Source organism: Haemaphysalis longicornis, unplaced genomic scaffold (genome assembly GCF_048455015.1).
Source record: "Haemaphysalis longicornis isolate Haplotype H1 unplaced genomic scaffold, Haemaphysalis longicornis Haplotype H1 scaffold_10, whole genome shotgun sequence".
Lineage (NCBI taxonomy): Eukaryota > Metazoa > Arthropoda > Arachnida > Ixodida > Ixodidae > Haemaphysalis > Haemaphysalis longicornis.
Genome location: NW_027526204.1, coordinates 138,224,545 through 138,238,334, shown reverse-complemented (window position 1 = coordinate 138,238,334; position 13,790 = coordinate 138,224,545). Strand labels below are relative to the sequence as shown.

The 13,790-nt window shown below is 50.7% G+C and overlaps 1 protein-coding gene across 1 annotated transcript; it reads left to right on the top strand.

Annotated features, from left to right (window-relative positions):
• The first annotated feature begins 2,101 nt into the window (after nucleotides 1-2,101).
• On the top strand, nucleotides 2,102-5,095 carry LOC144160123 (uncharacterized). Its single transcript, XM_077691726.1, has 5 exons — nucleotides 2,102-2,578; nucleotides 2,835-2,880; nucleotides 2,941-3,073; nucleotides 3,134-3,331; nucleotides 5,075-5,095. Exons 1-5 carry the CDS (start codon nucleotides 2,452-2,454, stop codon nucleotides 5,093-5,095), a joined length of 525 nt encoding a protein of 174 aa, XP_077547852.1. The 5' UTR covers nucleotides 2,102-2,451.
• The last annotated feature ends 8,695 nt before the right edge of the window (nucleotides 5,096-13,790 follow it).

The following is a 13,790-nucleotide window of genomic DNA, read 5'->3' as shown; positions in this document are numbered from 1 at the left end:
GTGAGTGGCGTTGCCGAAGGCGCCGTACGGGATTTTTCGCCAGCGTTGCGCTCCCACCCTCGTATTGTGGAAGTACTGTCGCTGTTCAAAGCGACACGAGACGTAGATCCCATGCTCAGGAAGCACCTCCACGAGCTGCGATCCGAATTTGACGCTTACCGCTGGAACCACGGCCGGCTTTGCTCGAACGCGCCGCTGTAAACATTCACAAGCTCGGAGCGGCCTACGGGTGCGTAGTGTTTTCCAGGTATGCTTTGACGATTGCGTTTGGAATTCTGCTGGGAGTTATTGCGCCACCTTCCCTTTACATCATAGCGCTGTAAAGAGTGTCCCATCAGATGATAGATGGTGCTAAAAGCTTTGGTTTCGTTCGCGTGCGCATTTGCATACATTAGCCTTATCGGTGCTCCAGCATGGTAGTTGGAGGCGATAGATGGCAACGTTGCGCAAAAACAAACGAAGGCAAATAAGAAACGAAAGGACAAGCGCACTTTCTTGTCGTTTCTTCTTTGACATTGTTTGTTTTGCGCAACTTCGCCATGTATAGAAAGCCGCTACCGCCGCACTGCGCCCTCTAGTTCCAGCTCGTCGAGTAGCTGCGAATACTACCCGGATGAAGGGCAACTTGCCCGCTTAAAACGCCGACGTGGGGCAGTATTACTTGTTCAGGTTTCTTTCACTTCTAAGCCCGCGCACATAACCGGTTGCCGGCGTGCACGGCTTGGGGGGAGGGGTGCGTGCACGCGGTCCTTACTGATGGCGCCTCCGTTGTGCTGGCGGGAGGTTTAAACACGCACGTCAAACGGCCCAATGCGACTGTCCTCGCAGTGATCGAGCGGATTGGTTTGGTGTGTTACACGAACAGTGAGATGCCTACGAAGCGGGAGTCAGCTCCTAGCTTGTCCGCGAGACTGAACCTTGGGTCCTTCCAAGTTTCATTCAGCTAATTGGCTAGGAAGTATGCTCAGTCGCTATTTACGAACAAACGTGTTTCCTTTCATGCACTCCGTGGACTGCGTCCAGCTTCGCAGGTCATTTTTCTTCACAGAGTGGAAAGGGCACTAATTTTCTTACAGCCACGACTCCTACGCACCCGCCGCGATGGCTCAGTGGCTAAGGCGTTGTGTTGCTGAGAACGGGGACGCGGGTTCGAGTCCCGGCCGCGGCGGCCGCTTTTCTAGTGGATACGAAGAGCCAAACCGCCCGTGTATATACGAGATTTCGGCGCATGTTAAAGATCCCAAGGTGGTCAAAATCAATCCGGAGCCCTCCACTATACGGCGCGCCTCATCGCCTTCATTTTGTCGGCGCGTTGAACGTTACAATGAATGAATGAATGACTCGTACGCAGTAGCATTTGTGCTCCTGCGCAGCCGGCTGTATTCCTTCGAAACGTGGTTTTTTTTTTATTCGGTTTCAAAAGCCGCGGAAGACGGTCGGTTACGGCGGCCGCATGACCGAGAGCCCATGCAATCGCGCCAGCCAAAGCCCTCTAGCACACACGCAATGACAGCGCGACAGGCAGGCAGAACCACCGAGCAAGAAGGTTCTCTTGCTTCGTGACGCAGCATAAAATGCCTTGTCATGCACGCTCCGGTGCCCGCTCGGCTGCGACTTCATGCGATAACTACAAGCGGAAGTTGTCTTTTTCCGTCGTTTTGATTTGCAACTGGCAGAATGTTCTGGAATGCGATAGCGATGTGAAAGAGTGGGCGGGTAGGCGGTAGCCGGCCAAAAGCAGCGCTCTGTAACGCCGGGATAAACGCGTTTTAGAACAAGGGGAACGCCATGTTGCACGCCTGTCTGTTGCGTATCGGACTCGGAGTAGCTGGCGGCGCGCTGTTGGCGTCGATGGATGGGTGAGTTTATTTCCACGCGGTACTGTGTATTGGGGAAGTTTGCTTCTCGCTAAGAGTTGTTTCAACTCTATAACTGTTGTCGTTTTCTTTTTCTACAGTCGTTTTTCTTTGTGTCTGCGCCATACACCGCTCCCAACCGGCTCGCTCGAACAAGCGCATCCCGGAGGGCCCTTCAATTGCGAACTTCCCTCACGTCCGACCTGCGTAGACAGCTTCGCCGACAACTCTTCCAAGTGGTGAGTTCCGTGGCCGAAGGCCCGGGGCGACATGCGGCGTACCCACGAAACCGGCTTTTGTCTCGTTCTCTCGCGACGCCAAACCTTCGCAAATTTGGATTAAGTTTCAAACCGGGCGCACATTCGCCTCGGAGCCGGACGTTTCGTGGGTTGTCGCGATGCAGGGACTCCGACTGTCACAAAGCTTTGCGGTGCGCGTTAGGCTCTAGCTTTCGGGACAGCGGCGAAAGCGCGGTGGAAGCCCTTCGTCGCTGCCTCTATTCTGGGACTCTAAACGCGGTGGTCTTTAGCTCGGTGACCCCGTTAAGCTGTGGTGATAGTCGGTCTTCCTTTCCGAACGCCGCGATAGCCGAGGCATGACTTCCGCTCGCGCGTCCTCGGTTCGCGCGGCGTTCGGAATACAGTCGCCACCTTCAGCGAGCACCACTGAAGCACGGAACGCAGCTCTGCGGTCCGCGGCTCCAAATTGGGGTCGTGGCAAAGGTGAGTGATGGAATTGGTGTCCTTGGTTCCTTTTCAGGTTCGCGTCCGGCACCGCCTCCGCCCTCCCCTTTCCCTGACCCTTGTGTCCTGTCTAATTGCACTTGCTCCTTCACGCAAACATGCACTACTCTTCTGGCTAGGCAGGTACATGTCTCCATCTGTCCTATCTAGCTCGACGACGCGTGTTTTGTACAGAGGTGTTTTGTGGTAATAAAATTTGGTTCTGTCGCTGGACGTCTGTTACTTTGCCTTTCAGCGTCCCTTCCCGTTCCTGCCAGGCGTAATCATGGTCTCCGCATTCGGTAAGCCGTGATTACCTTCGAAATTGCAACATTTCTAACGTGCTTTGCCTTTTGTTCCAGACCGCCTCCTGCCTATGCGTACCGGCCACCGCCGAGCAGGACGGGGCCGTCATCGAGACGTCCAGAATGCCGTTCGAGTCGAGCTGTACATGGCTGCGCCTGTCTTGAAATCATTAAACCCTGTTTGCAATCGGTAAGGAATGGTGATCTCCCTAAACGTAACATTTTTAACGTCATTTGCCTCTTGGTGCAGACCGCCTCCTATCTATACGTCCCGGTCACCACCTTGGAAGACGATGCGTCATCGAGCCTTCACGGATGCCGTTCGAGTCGAGCTGTCGCTGGCTGCGCCTGTCTTGGAATTAAACCCTGTTCGAAACCGGAGTACTGCCTTTGTCGTTTGTACACAGTCGATGTGGCTCGCTGGCTCTGTCGGCTCGAGCGGCATCAAGTACTGTGTCGGTCTCTTGTATCTCGTTTCGAACAGTATTTTAGCAAATCCTAGTTGTCATAAAAGCGCTCATTAAAGTTGGGAGACAAAAAAAAGAGCGAACAAGTTCGCACTCCTAGTGAGCATAATTCCAAAAATGATTCGCTAGGAGTGCGGTTAGGGACAGCCCTTGACCCCGTGTGAACGTCGCACCGTTCGTGAAGCGAAGTTCTTACTCGTGTACTTTGTCCTCTGGCTGGTGTGAAAGTGTTCATTCTAGGCAACGTGTCCTCCTAGGATTTGGCCCCGGATGGCGAAAAAGGTAAACGGACTGTTGTGTGTAACTTGTACAGGGGAGTTCGGCGTATCTGCCGGCAAAGTAGCTTGCGGACAGAAGTCTGACCGATCTTGTCGTCACTCGTAGAGTTGAGTGTAATACTCGGCGTACTGTTTAGTTTTCTCAGTGGCTCCAACTGCACCAATTTGTGTCCAGATAAACCATGGCGTGCCATACCAGAGTGTTATCAGATGTAGCTGCTCAAAGATTAGCGATTCAGTATCGACAAGTGTTGTTCGTAAATGTGCAGTGAAGGGCTCGATTATGCATGGTGGCAATGCGAAAAACTGTCGCAAAGCGCCTCAGGGACGCTAAGCCCCAAGCAGATCGTCACAGAGGAGCCTAGCAGCCCTGCCAGAGTGGTGCATTACCTGTGCGAAGGATGTGAGCCTGTGGGGAACCCCGACTGAGTTTTCACCCCCAGAGGGACGTTTGCTTCAAACTCACTGGAAATAAACTGTGTGCGCGCGTTCCGGTGTTCGTAGTGATGGCGGCGTCAGTGTCTGTTGACGCTGCCAAGAGTCAAAAGACGTTTGGTTATGTCTCCCGCCTACTTGCTTGGCCAGCGGGCTCCTTCATCTCGAAAGTAAGTGTGGCTTGGCAGAGAATATATTTCCTTCGTGGTCAATAAAAATGCATAAAATGATTCACGATTGTTGTCCTCCCTTGCTCCACTCACCAAAGCGTTCAGCACTAATCAGAGGCACCGAAAGCACAGCGGCAAACAATGTTCACATACGGCCACATTTTCCTTCAAACCAGAGGAGTCCTATTCGACGATAGCAATACATGTACTGAATTAAGTAAAGAAACAGTAATGCGATAACAGACCAAGTAAAAGAAATGAAAGAGAAAGGAACAAAAGTGAAAAAAAAATGCTGAAAAGGTACTGAATCAGGCTTACGGCTCATGCGCGGGGCTCAATCTCTGACAAGACGACGAAATGTGCCGGCCACTGTAAACCGCCATCTAACCTCCACACGTCATTGGCGCAGAGAAACGCCCTCTCACAGACAGACTCCGCCATTAAATGGCTCTAATAATGTTCCCTAATAGGTGTGGAACTAAACACATGAGTAATTTGCATGGTCAAGCTAAGGCTGAAAGCTTCCGAACTAGCGCTACTAGCCACGGGTGTACTAATGGGGACGAAATACGTACGTCTCAACTCAGTCCGCATGCAGTCTTTGCTTCAACGGGCGCTTTCTAACCATTCCGACGGCGCCGAAAAGGGCAAGGAAGGCGCCAAGAGGCACGATTTGCGTCGCCGTTATCAGGAAAATCTTTTGCTGATAAGGGGGGTATTTTCAAGCATTCTTTAGCAAAACTTTTCACTCGAAGGTGTAACCATGGAGTAACATTAAGCTGCGCGAAAAGGTGTAAACTTTGACTCCCTTTTGGATGTACGTGCTGACTCTCTTTTGCAGGGCTATACCTACACCCTTTGAGAGAAAAGTTTCGCTAAAGAACGCTTGAAAAGACCCCCCTTATCAGCAAAAGATTTTCTTGATAACGGCGACGCAAATCGTGCCTCTTAGCGCCTTTCGTGCGCCTTTTGGTGCCTTCAGAATGGTTAGACAACGCCCGTTCGGGCCAAAGATTTTCGGGACGTTAAAAATATACGCCCCTTCACATCCACAAGCCTGCGAAGCTGTAATTAGCCACGCATTACCGAGTTTCCCGTAATTAATTAACGGAGACAGTAATTTAGAAATCCGCGAACCTTTCAGCACACTTGCCGTGTTTTGAATAGTGCAGAATACTTCGGCTCGAAGGGTGAGAACTTTCATGTTATCGGGCAAATCTTTTGCTGATAAAGGGGGTATTTTCAAGCGTTCTTTCGTTAAACTTTTCACTGGAACTGTGGAAGTATAAGCCCCGCAGAAGGGTGTCAGTCCTTGCACCCGAGAGAGAAAGAGAGAGAGAAATATGTTTATTGGAGAGATTGGCCTAGGAAAGTCAGAATTTGCTCCCTTGCGTGCAGCGTAATGTTAGACCTTTTGAGGGAAACGTTCACATCACGTGTGTAAGTTTTCTCTTCGACGTGAGTTTTCATGTGATCTTATTTATTCGTATTCAGAGATCTTAGTGAGTGAGTCTTTGTTCTAAAACGTAGTTTCCCATCCAAATTCCCTTTTATATTCATATTTTTAATTTTTTTTCTTTTCAATTCTGTACATGCACGCCACTGTGCTCAAGCTGGTGTAGCCAGCGAGCTCAGGAGCCTTGATAGAGGCAGAAAATATTTAGAAAACTCTTTTATTGTCGCAATTGAAGCAAGGAGTATGAGCAACATGGCGAGATGCTACGACGTCACGTTTTGGCGGCGTGAAGGATTGCAAGCTTGTACAGAACACGGGCAGGCTTGGACGCGCTTCGGGTTTGGAGCTTCAAAGAGGTGTCCTGACTTGTCGAACAAGGCCAGCGCGCTGAAGCTAAGTGAATGCAACATCTGAAAAAAAAAGAAGAACAAGAAGAAAAAACCAAAGTTACACACATGCAGCAGTCAGGAACGGAAGCAGCTGCCGGCTGGCGACCCGGTTTATTACAGCTCCATAGTAGGGAAGGGAGCAGGCCGATAAGCATCCTTAGGCACCACAGATTACATGAAATTAGTTTTATAGACTTTCAGTCATGCTTCTACGAGGTCGCGGCTTCGATTCCCGGCCGCGGCGGCCGCTTTTCTGATGGAGGCGAAAAGCAAGAACACCCGTGTGTACGAGATTTCGGCGCACGTTAGGCACACGTTAAAAAAATGGCAGCATCTCAACTCCGTGGATAATGGCGAGGGTGCGGAGTACGGGGACCGTGACATCCAAGTTGCACCCCGAGTGCAATCCGGTTTGCGCCCCGACCGTCATTCGATTTTAGTCACTTTGCCGCGGTTTCGTATTCGGGGAAGCTCGTTGCCTTCGTAGACGTTAGCAGCAGCGTGACGCGTCTTACGTTCGTTTCCGTCCATGGCGGGAAGAGGGTTTGGGATTTTCAGAACCCGCTTACCACGCGGTGCACCGCGGCGCCATCTCGTGTTTCCGCGTAGCGCCATTTAGCGTAGTTCGATGCAGTCACTGTGTATTACAACTTGATCACAACCTGACTACACCGGTGCTTTTGCGCGTTTTCTCGTTGCTAGGTTATGTTAGTGCCTGTTTTCGAGTGTTTTGGAGTGCTCTTGTACCCTTTTAGATAGTTTCCACACAGATTTTCGCTTAATGGTGGTGTGCGCACGGATTGACGCGGACGGACATTGGGAGGTCCTAAGGTACTCCGCACCCTTACAGGCGAGGGAGTAAGCTGTTTGACTCTCGGGTACTAACTCACGGTCGTAGCCCAATGGGTAAGATGACTGACACTACCTCTGTCTGGTCGACCAAACACAGGCTCGAATCCTGCCGGTGCCTATGGGATTTTTTGCGATTTTAAATGTTATGCGCACGGACGCGGACGGACATTGTGAGGTCCTAAGGTGCTCCGCACCTAAAAAAACGCGCCTCGTCGCCTGCGTTGCGTCGGCGCGTTAAGCGATACAATCAATCAAGCTTTACAGCGCAGGGTATACAGAGCAACACTTCGCCTTCCAGCCAACCCCTCTACAATACGCTTACTCTCAAACGGCACCGTTAACACGATCCCCCAGCCCCTCGAAGACCACCGCCTTAGCCAACTTGCTTGTCTATCCACAACCCCCTATAAGAATCGTTCCTCCTGCATTAACTGAACCTCACTGCTCCACTTCGACAAGGCCACTGATTTCTCATATGGATGACTTTTGAAATGCACGTTGGCTTTCTCTCATGCTACCTTTTACGGCCCTTACGAAAGAATTTCTTATGTCATTCGGTAAGTTGGCTTTCCGAATACGGGGTTGGTGAGCCTCACTACGTTGGAACTGGAGCGCACCAAAGGAGCATCGTACCTATATATGCGCCTCCTGGACAACGTCGAGAAGGCAGAGAGGGGGCCAGCTGGCAGGCGCCTCTGCAGCATCCCAGGAGGCTGTTGATGCGGCGACCAAGCGGCCAGCCTCGCGTGCAGGGCCTTCGCATATCGCAGTCCAAGTCTGACGCCCACGATGGAGAGCCTGTGTGTGCATGGTAACCACAGAGAGGTGTTTTACGTAAGCTTTGAGATTGCCGCAACAGTGCCGCAAATGGCTATGAACCAGCCCATCTGGTCCACATCGCGTGCATCTTACAGGGAGTGAACCAGCTGCTGGCAAGGGCAGGGGGTACTCACACCAATGAGCCCTCTCCATTACCAGGAATGTACGGGCTACCAGCACTACCTTCTGGGCCGAGCAGTGAAAAGCCCTCGCCTAGCGATCCGACACGTCCGCACACGGGGCTCCCCAGGCGCAGAACCTTTGCCCGAAACAGGCAGCAGGCACGCCCAGCTCCAAGCCCTCCAGGCGGCCCTGCGACATGTACATATAGAGCGACTTCAGGCAAACCACAGTGTACCCGATTGTGGCCAGCCTACGTCCCCGAGAGTCGGGACCATCGCCATATCTCGACTCCGAAGGTAACCCAAGAGAAAATGTAACTGGTCCCAGGTGGTGTATGGTTAAATTCCCATTTGGGCCCAGCTGGTCCTTGCTGGTCCTAACTGGTACCAGCTAGTTCCAGCTGGGAATTTAACCATAAAACAGTGGTACCAACTACTATTTTCTCTTGGGAAGGTCACAGTTCTGCAACAAGAATGAGATTTTTTCATTTAGTTCTTGTCCCAAATGCAAAAGAAATTTTTTGGCATATAAGCATTCTACGCCCGTACAGCAGCTTCCAGTGCAAGGCCAATGGAGCTCATTCTATGCAGTCTGCACCGAATTTATGCACTTACGTTATAACATAATTTACGTTACTTTATCCTCTCGTTTTCTTTTTAAGATAAGACCTGCACTACAAATATATGTGTAGCGCAGGTGCTTTGTTAAAAAAACGACAGGCTATGAATCATGCATAGAAGAAGCGTTATATCGCTAGCAATAATTTCAGCAAATACCAACCCTAAACACACAGATATAAGCACAAGAACAGCGCTGTTAATGGCGAAAACTACATGAACATGGCAGGATTACCCCTCATGCAAAGCGGAATAATTCAGCCATTGGTATTTGTCAAGCCATGCCAGTTGTGATTTCCGTTTCTGTTTTGAGTCCCTAAAGCAGCCCATCTCGTAGCTTCTATCAGAGCTCTGAGCGAACATGAGAAGCTGGTCGACATTTCAGTGCAGCCCAAATGTCGAGTCTGCTGTACTGAGCTCCCTCTGGGGGTTCTGACATAGTTGCATTATTCTCTGTCAAGTTTTCAATGATTCGTGCATAAATGCCCTGTAGCCTTTCTGAAGGCTCGTACTATACAGTAACTTTTCTGGGGCGGCCATCCCTTTAACTGTAAGAACCACTCCTGAATAAGGCATAGCAAGCCACTGCTAAGTTCATTATTCAATGCCATATCAGACATTAAATTTAGCAAGAAAAAATAATAACACAAAGACGGCGGTGTCTGACCATGCTCTTGCGGTTAGGCATGTCCTGTGCAATTCGAGAAAAATCTTGCCACATTTGGAATTCTGTCGTAACATCTGAGGAAGGAATCATGATAAGGTTCTACCAGTTTGGTTTCAAACATTAATGAAATGACAAACTTTTTAGCGCCCTCGTGCACTGCCACTGTTCAGCCGAATACAGACTGCCGGTTTAGTCTTTACAGTGTAATGTATAGGGCGCATAAGAATTTTGTAGTTTTCGTTAGTGACACGGGAAATGGAAATTAAGTTGGGAAGCTCCTTAGTCCACCAAAAAATAGAGAATTGGACAGTCGTACAGACCCAGCATGACCTTTGGGCATGATGCGATGCTCGAAACAAGTCAGCATTTTGTTTCCCGGAGTGCACCAAGAAAACATGCGTAATGGCATGGTCACGCATACATAAACGCTTCAGCATGAAACGGACAGTAATGACACAGTTAAAGTATTCCATTGGATAACAGAGGCCCTGATGTTCAAACTGAAGCATGGCTACAGGATACAACATGATAGACACAGAAGAGGCTACAACATGATAGAGTGGCTTAAACTTGCAGAGTTGATAATTTATCTGTCATTTTGGTTACTGGAGTAACGCTGACGATTGCTCGAAATTTCCTTCATGTGACATTTTAGAATGTATACGTAACCGTTGTGGATCCAGGCAGAATTACATCAGCGCGCGTGTGGGTGATGTGATGCACACACATTTGGGGAGGGGGAGAGGGGGGAGGGCAAAGGTGTGCTGGTGCTCTTGAGGGGGCCGGTGGTCTAGACCACCAGCAAGATTGGAGCGTCCGCCAATCTTGCTGGCGGACGCTCCAGCAAGATTGTGTTTTGTGTGTGACCGCCTGCGTGTATCCGGCTCGGCGGAATATCATGCCGGGAATTGTGTGGGAGCGGCTCGTCTCAGTGACAATGTCGCGCCTATTCATCGACCTCATACGGAAAGAATTGGCACTGCGACAGCTAGACACTGCCGGTTTTAAAGAAGAGCTCATTCGGTGACTGGAAGCCGACATTCGGCAGCAGCATGAAGCTAGCCCCCCGGTTGAAGCGAAGGCTTCTGCCTCGTCCGCCGCGGTGCCTTTGACGCTAGACCCAGCCACGGTACTTACCCTTACCAGACAGAGTGCCAAAGACTGCCTGCAACATGATCCGTTGCCTTTGCCAGAGCAGCCGCCATAGCAAGTGTTACTAGCCCAAACATTGCCCTCAAGAAGTGCCCCTGTCGCGTGACACCGTCGCATCCGACGCGGTGTTCGCGCGCCATCACCCCAATGTTCCATCGTCCCGCTTCGCAGCCGGCCCACTCCCAGCCAGCACGCAGTTATAAAAGGTACATTGGCCGAACACAGAGCTGTTTTTGCTTGCCACAGCGATGATCTTGACCATATCACTGATATGAAGCTCCGTGTTTACCTGCTAGCGCGTTGCCCTACAGTCGGAGCTCATACCGGTACGATGCAGAAGGAAAGCAGTTCCTGAAAACTGAAAACTCAGGGGCCCTAGTGAACCATGGCTTTCAAAGGGTAATGTAATGAGCTACAATCAAAGCCATCATCCGTGCCTTGCTCATCGCAGCCAAGCAACCGCTAACTCTGCAGCTTCTGTGCGAATTCAAAACGAGTAAAGGCCAGGAGCTTCCATTCAAACAGTATGGCTTCTGTGGCCCCCTCCACTTCCTTCTGAGCCTCCCAGATGCCGTACGCTTGACGCGGGTGGGTGGCGAAACCAAGTTCTGTCAGGCCACTTCTCACAAAGGAAGTCAAGCACATACAGAATTCCTTCAACAGCCAGAAAGAGTTCATACTGTCGGTGAACCACCTGCCAACTACTTTCAGCCCAGCCAACAGCAAGCCCAGCATGCCGAAAACTTTGTTCATGGACAGAAAAAGTGAAAAACGCTCGTGAGCCAGCCACCTACAGGTTCCAATCCCGTCAAGAGCACCAACCAGCCGCTACCTGTGCAGCAGCCAACGCCCAACTCGAGCCATCGGTGGTACCATAAGAGACCAAGGACAACTTGTGCCGCACCTGGCTGGCCACTTCGTGAGTGGCATCGATGTACTTCAGCTAGACAAAGCCCATGCCCGAAAGTTTGGCAGCAGCGTCGACCATTCAGCATTTGGCTACAAAACGAGCAAGTACTTCCTGCGTAGCAATTGTGGAATACTGTGTGCCACATGCAGCTCCATTTGAAAGGGTGTCGGCAACCTCCTGTCCAAGGACAACTGGCACGCCTTTCACGAACCTCGAAGCCAAGGCTAAGGCCCTTACCACGCTTCAGTGTGTATGAAACTGCCAGTGCAAGGAAGCAGGACAGTGTAGACTCACCTCTGAAGTCAGTGCAGCCACAGCTTAAACGGTACAATGCGCGCATTGGCTGTCTAGCCACCTAGATGACTTGGTGCACGAGTGAAGCGTAAGGCAGTGTTTCCCCCGCCCGCGTGTATGAGTGTTGTGCCTGTTGTGGACAATGTGCGGATATTACTGTCCGTGAGACGTGGTCAACCAAAGTGGGGCGGGGTGCGAGCAGGCAGCCACATGTGCTGTAGTCATTGGGTGATCACTAGCGTCACCTTCAGTGCCATTACGCCACGCAGCTCCAGGCCCATGCGAGGTCTGGGACACGCTTGCTTGTTTGTGCTTCATTTGTGCCTGCCTCCGGTGTGGTCAATCGTGTTGTATAATGTTCAAATAAATGCTTTCCTTTAAATAACTCCCATGCGCCTCGCCATTCCAGCTGAATGCCCCAGCCTCCACGCCCAGCCCTCACAGTACTGCATACGGTGCAATTCATGAATTTCGAGGAGGACCAGAGATAGCGCAAATTAAAAGTTATGTGGTTTTAGCAGCACAATTTACAACGATCAAGGCCTAAACCTGAAAAATAGCTGCAGTGATTTCATTAAATCGGCAGATTTGAAGATCCACGGTGGGTAAAATGGATCACAAAGAAAGAATCTGGCTTGGATGTTTTTAAAAAAGCATAGTAGAGATAGAAAATGTAGGTGATTTCTTGCTGAAGTTAGATGTCGGGATTTTTTACTAAAGAAGTGTAGAGCATGTGTGTGCTTAAATTTATTTTGAGATAAGGCGTGTTCAGACATATTTAAGCGCAAATGTCAAGGAAGGGATTTCTAGTAAATTTATCATGAGTAGTTTTCAAAGTGTCAAGACGCATAAAAAACAAATAGGCTCAGGTAACACTTCTTTGCCAAGTCTCCAGATAAATATCTTTCAAGAGACGTTTTTAAAACCTCTTGGTGTAGCATAAACTTGTGTTGTTCTCAGCAAGACATCTTTTTCACGTTTAGAAATAAACTTCTCAAAACGGCTAGCGGTAAACGTTTGCAAGATGTCTTCACTTAGAGGTAGACGATTGTAGCTGTTTCAGGTTGTTTCAAGACGTCTTCAAGAGAACTTATGTTTCATGGGGTGGCACGTTGTACGAGCCACAATTGTCGTGACGACGTCTGTTTTGCGTTGCTGTCTCCTTCAGTGCGTTAGAAAACAAAAGGTGCAGAACCACTGATGCTGGGTGCGGGCGCGGGAAGAACAAATCATTTTCCGCCTCGCGTCGCAGGCAGAACGCGGGCTGGTTGTCCGAGTACTGCTCAATCCGTGCGATAGGTATATGGGCAACGAACGCTAAGTTACGCCTGGGAGGTGAAAAGATACAATGACCAGAAACAAGGAAGTGAGTGTATTTTGTGAAATAAAATGGGAGGCACGGGTGTCGTACTCTGACATCTCCATTTTTGCACGGCGGCGGAACACGACACTTCGACTGCGGCGCGAGCTTCGACGGATCCCAGAGCTCAATAAATAAAGATGTTTTCTGTCTCTCCCGTCCGAACACTTTGCCTGCACGATCAGCCTGCTGCGCGTTTAGGGAACGCCCGGACGGGGACTCGTCGCCGAAACCCGAATACCCGGACGGCCCGGCAACCGAACGGAACGACGCACCATAGCGCGGGCAGGCGGGCGGCCGCATGAGGCGCAAAGAACTACCGCTTGCCTGTCACGTGAGGTGGGGCATCTCCCAGTCACGTGACGCTCCCTCCTAAACTTTTTTTCCTCCATGCTCGAAATCCATGAGAGCTCGCGTTTCCCGATCCAGTGCGTCGTGTAGCTCGGAGTCGGCCTCAGCCCCGTCGAGGGCAGCAATTGCCCATTGTGCCTTTTGGACAAAGTGCCGCCACGCCGGTCGGAGGCGTTCAGTACATTCGACGGCGTCGACCCTCGCCCTCCATAGCGAATGGAGCCCTATGACATGGGCACAGTCGCGAAGGAGCGGCGTTCCGAAGCCGCATCTAGGAACTTCAAGTTTGTCCAAGTGATTTTCCAGCACGTGTTCAAGGAGCACTGCAGCTCATCCCAGAAGTAGAACGACGTGTTACAGTCCATGAATACGTGCTCGGCCGTTTCCCTCCTTCCGCACAGTAGACAGTTGACCCCTCCCGGCAGAAAAAAACCGCGTTCCTCCTGTCTTGCCTTTGTAGGCAGTATACACGTGTGAAAGCGGAAGAAAAAGTCCTTCGAGCCGGTCGGGATAGGGAGCTTCCGTACTCACCACAGGACGTCACTTTTCGGCCGACCAAGGGGTGGT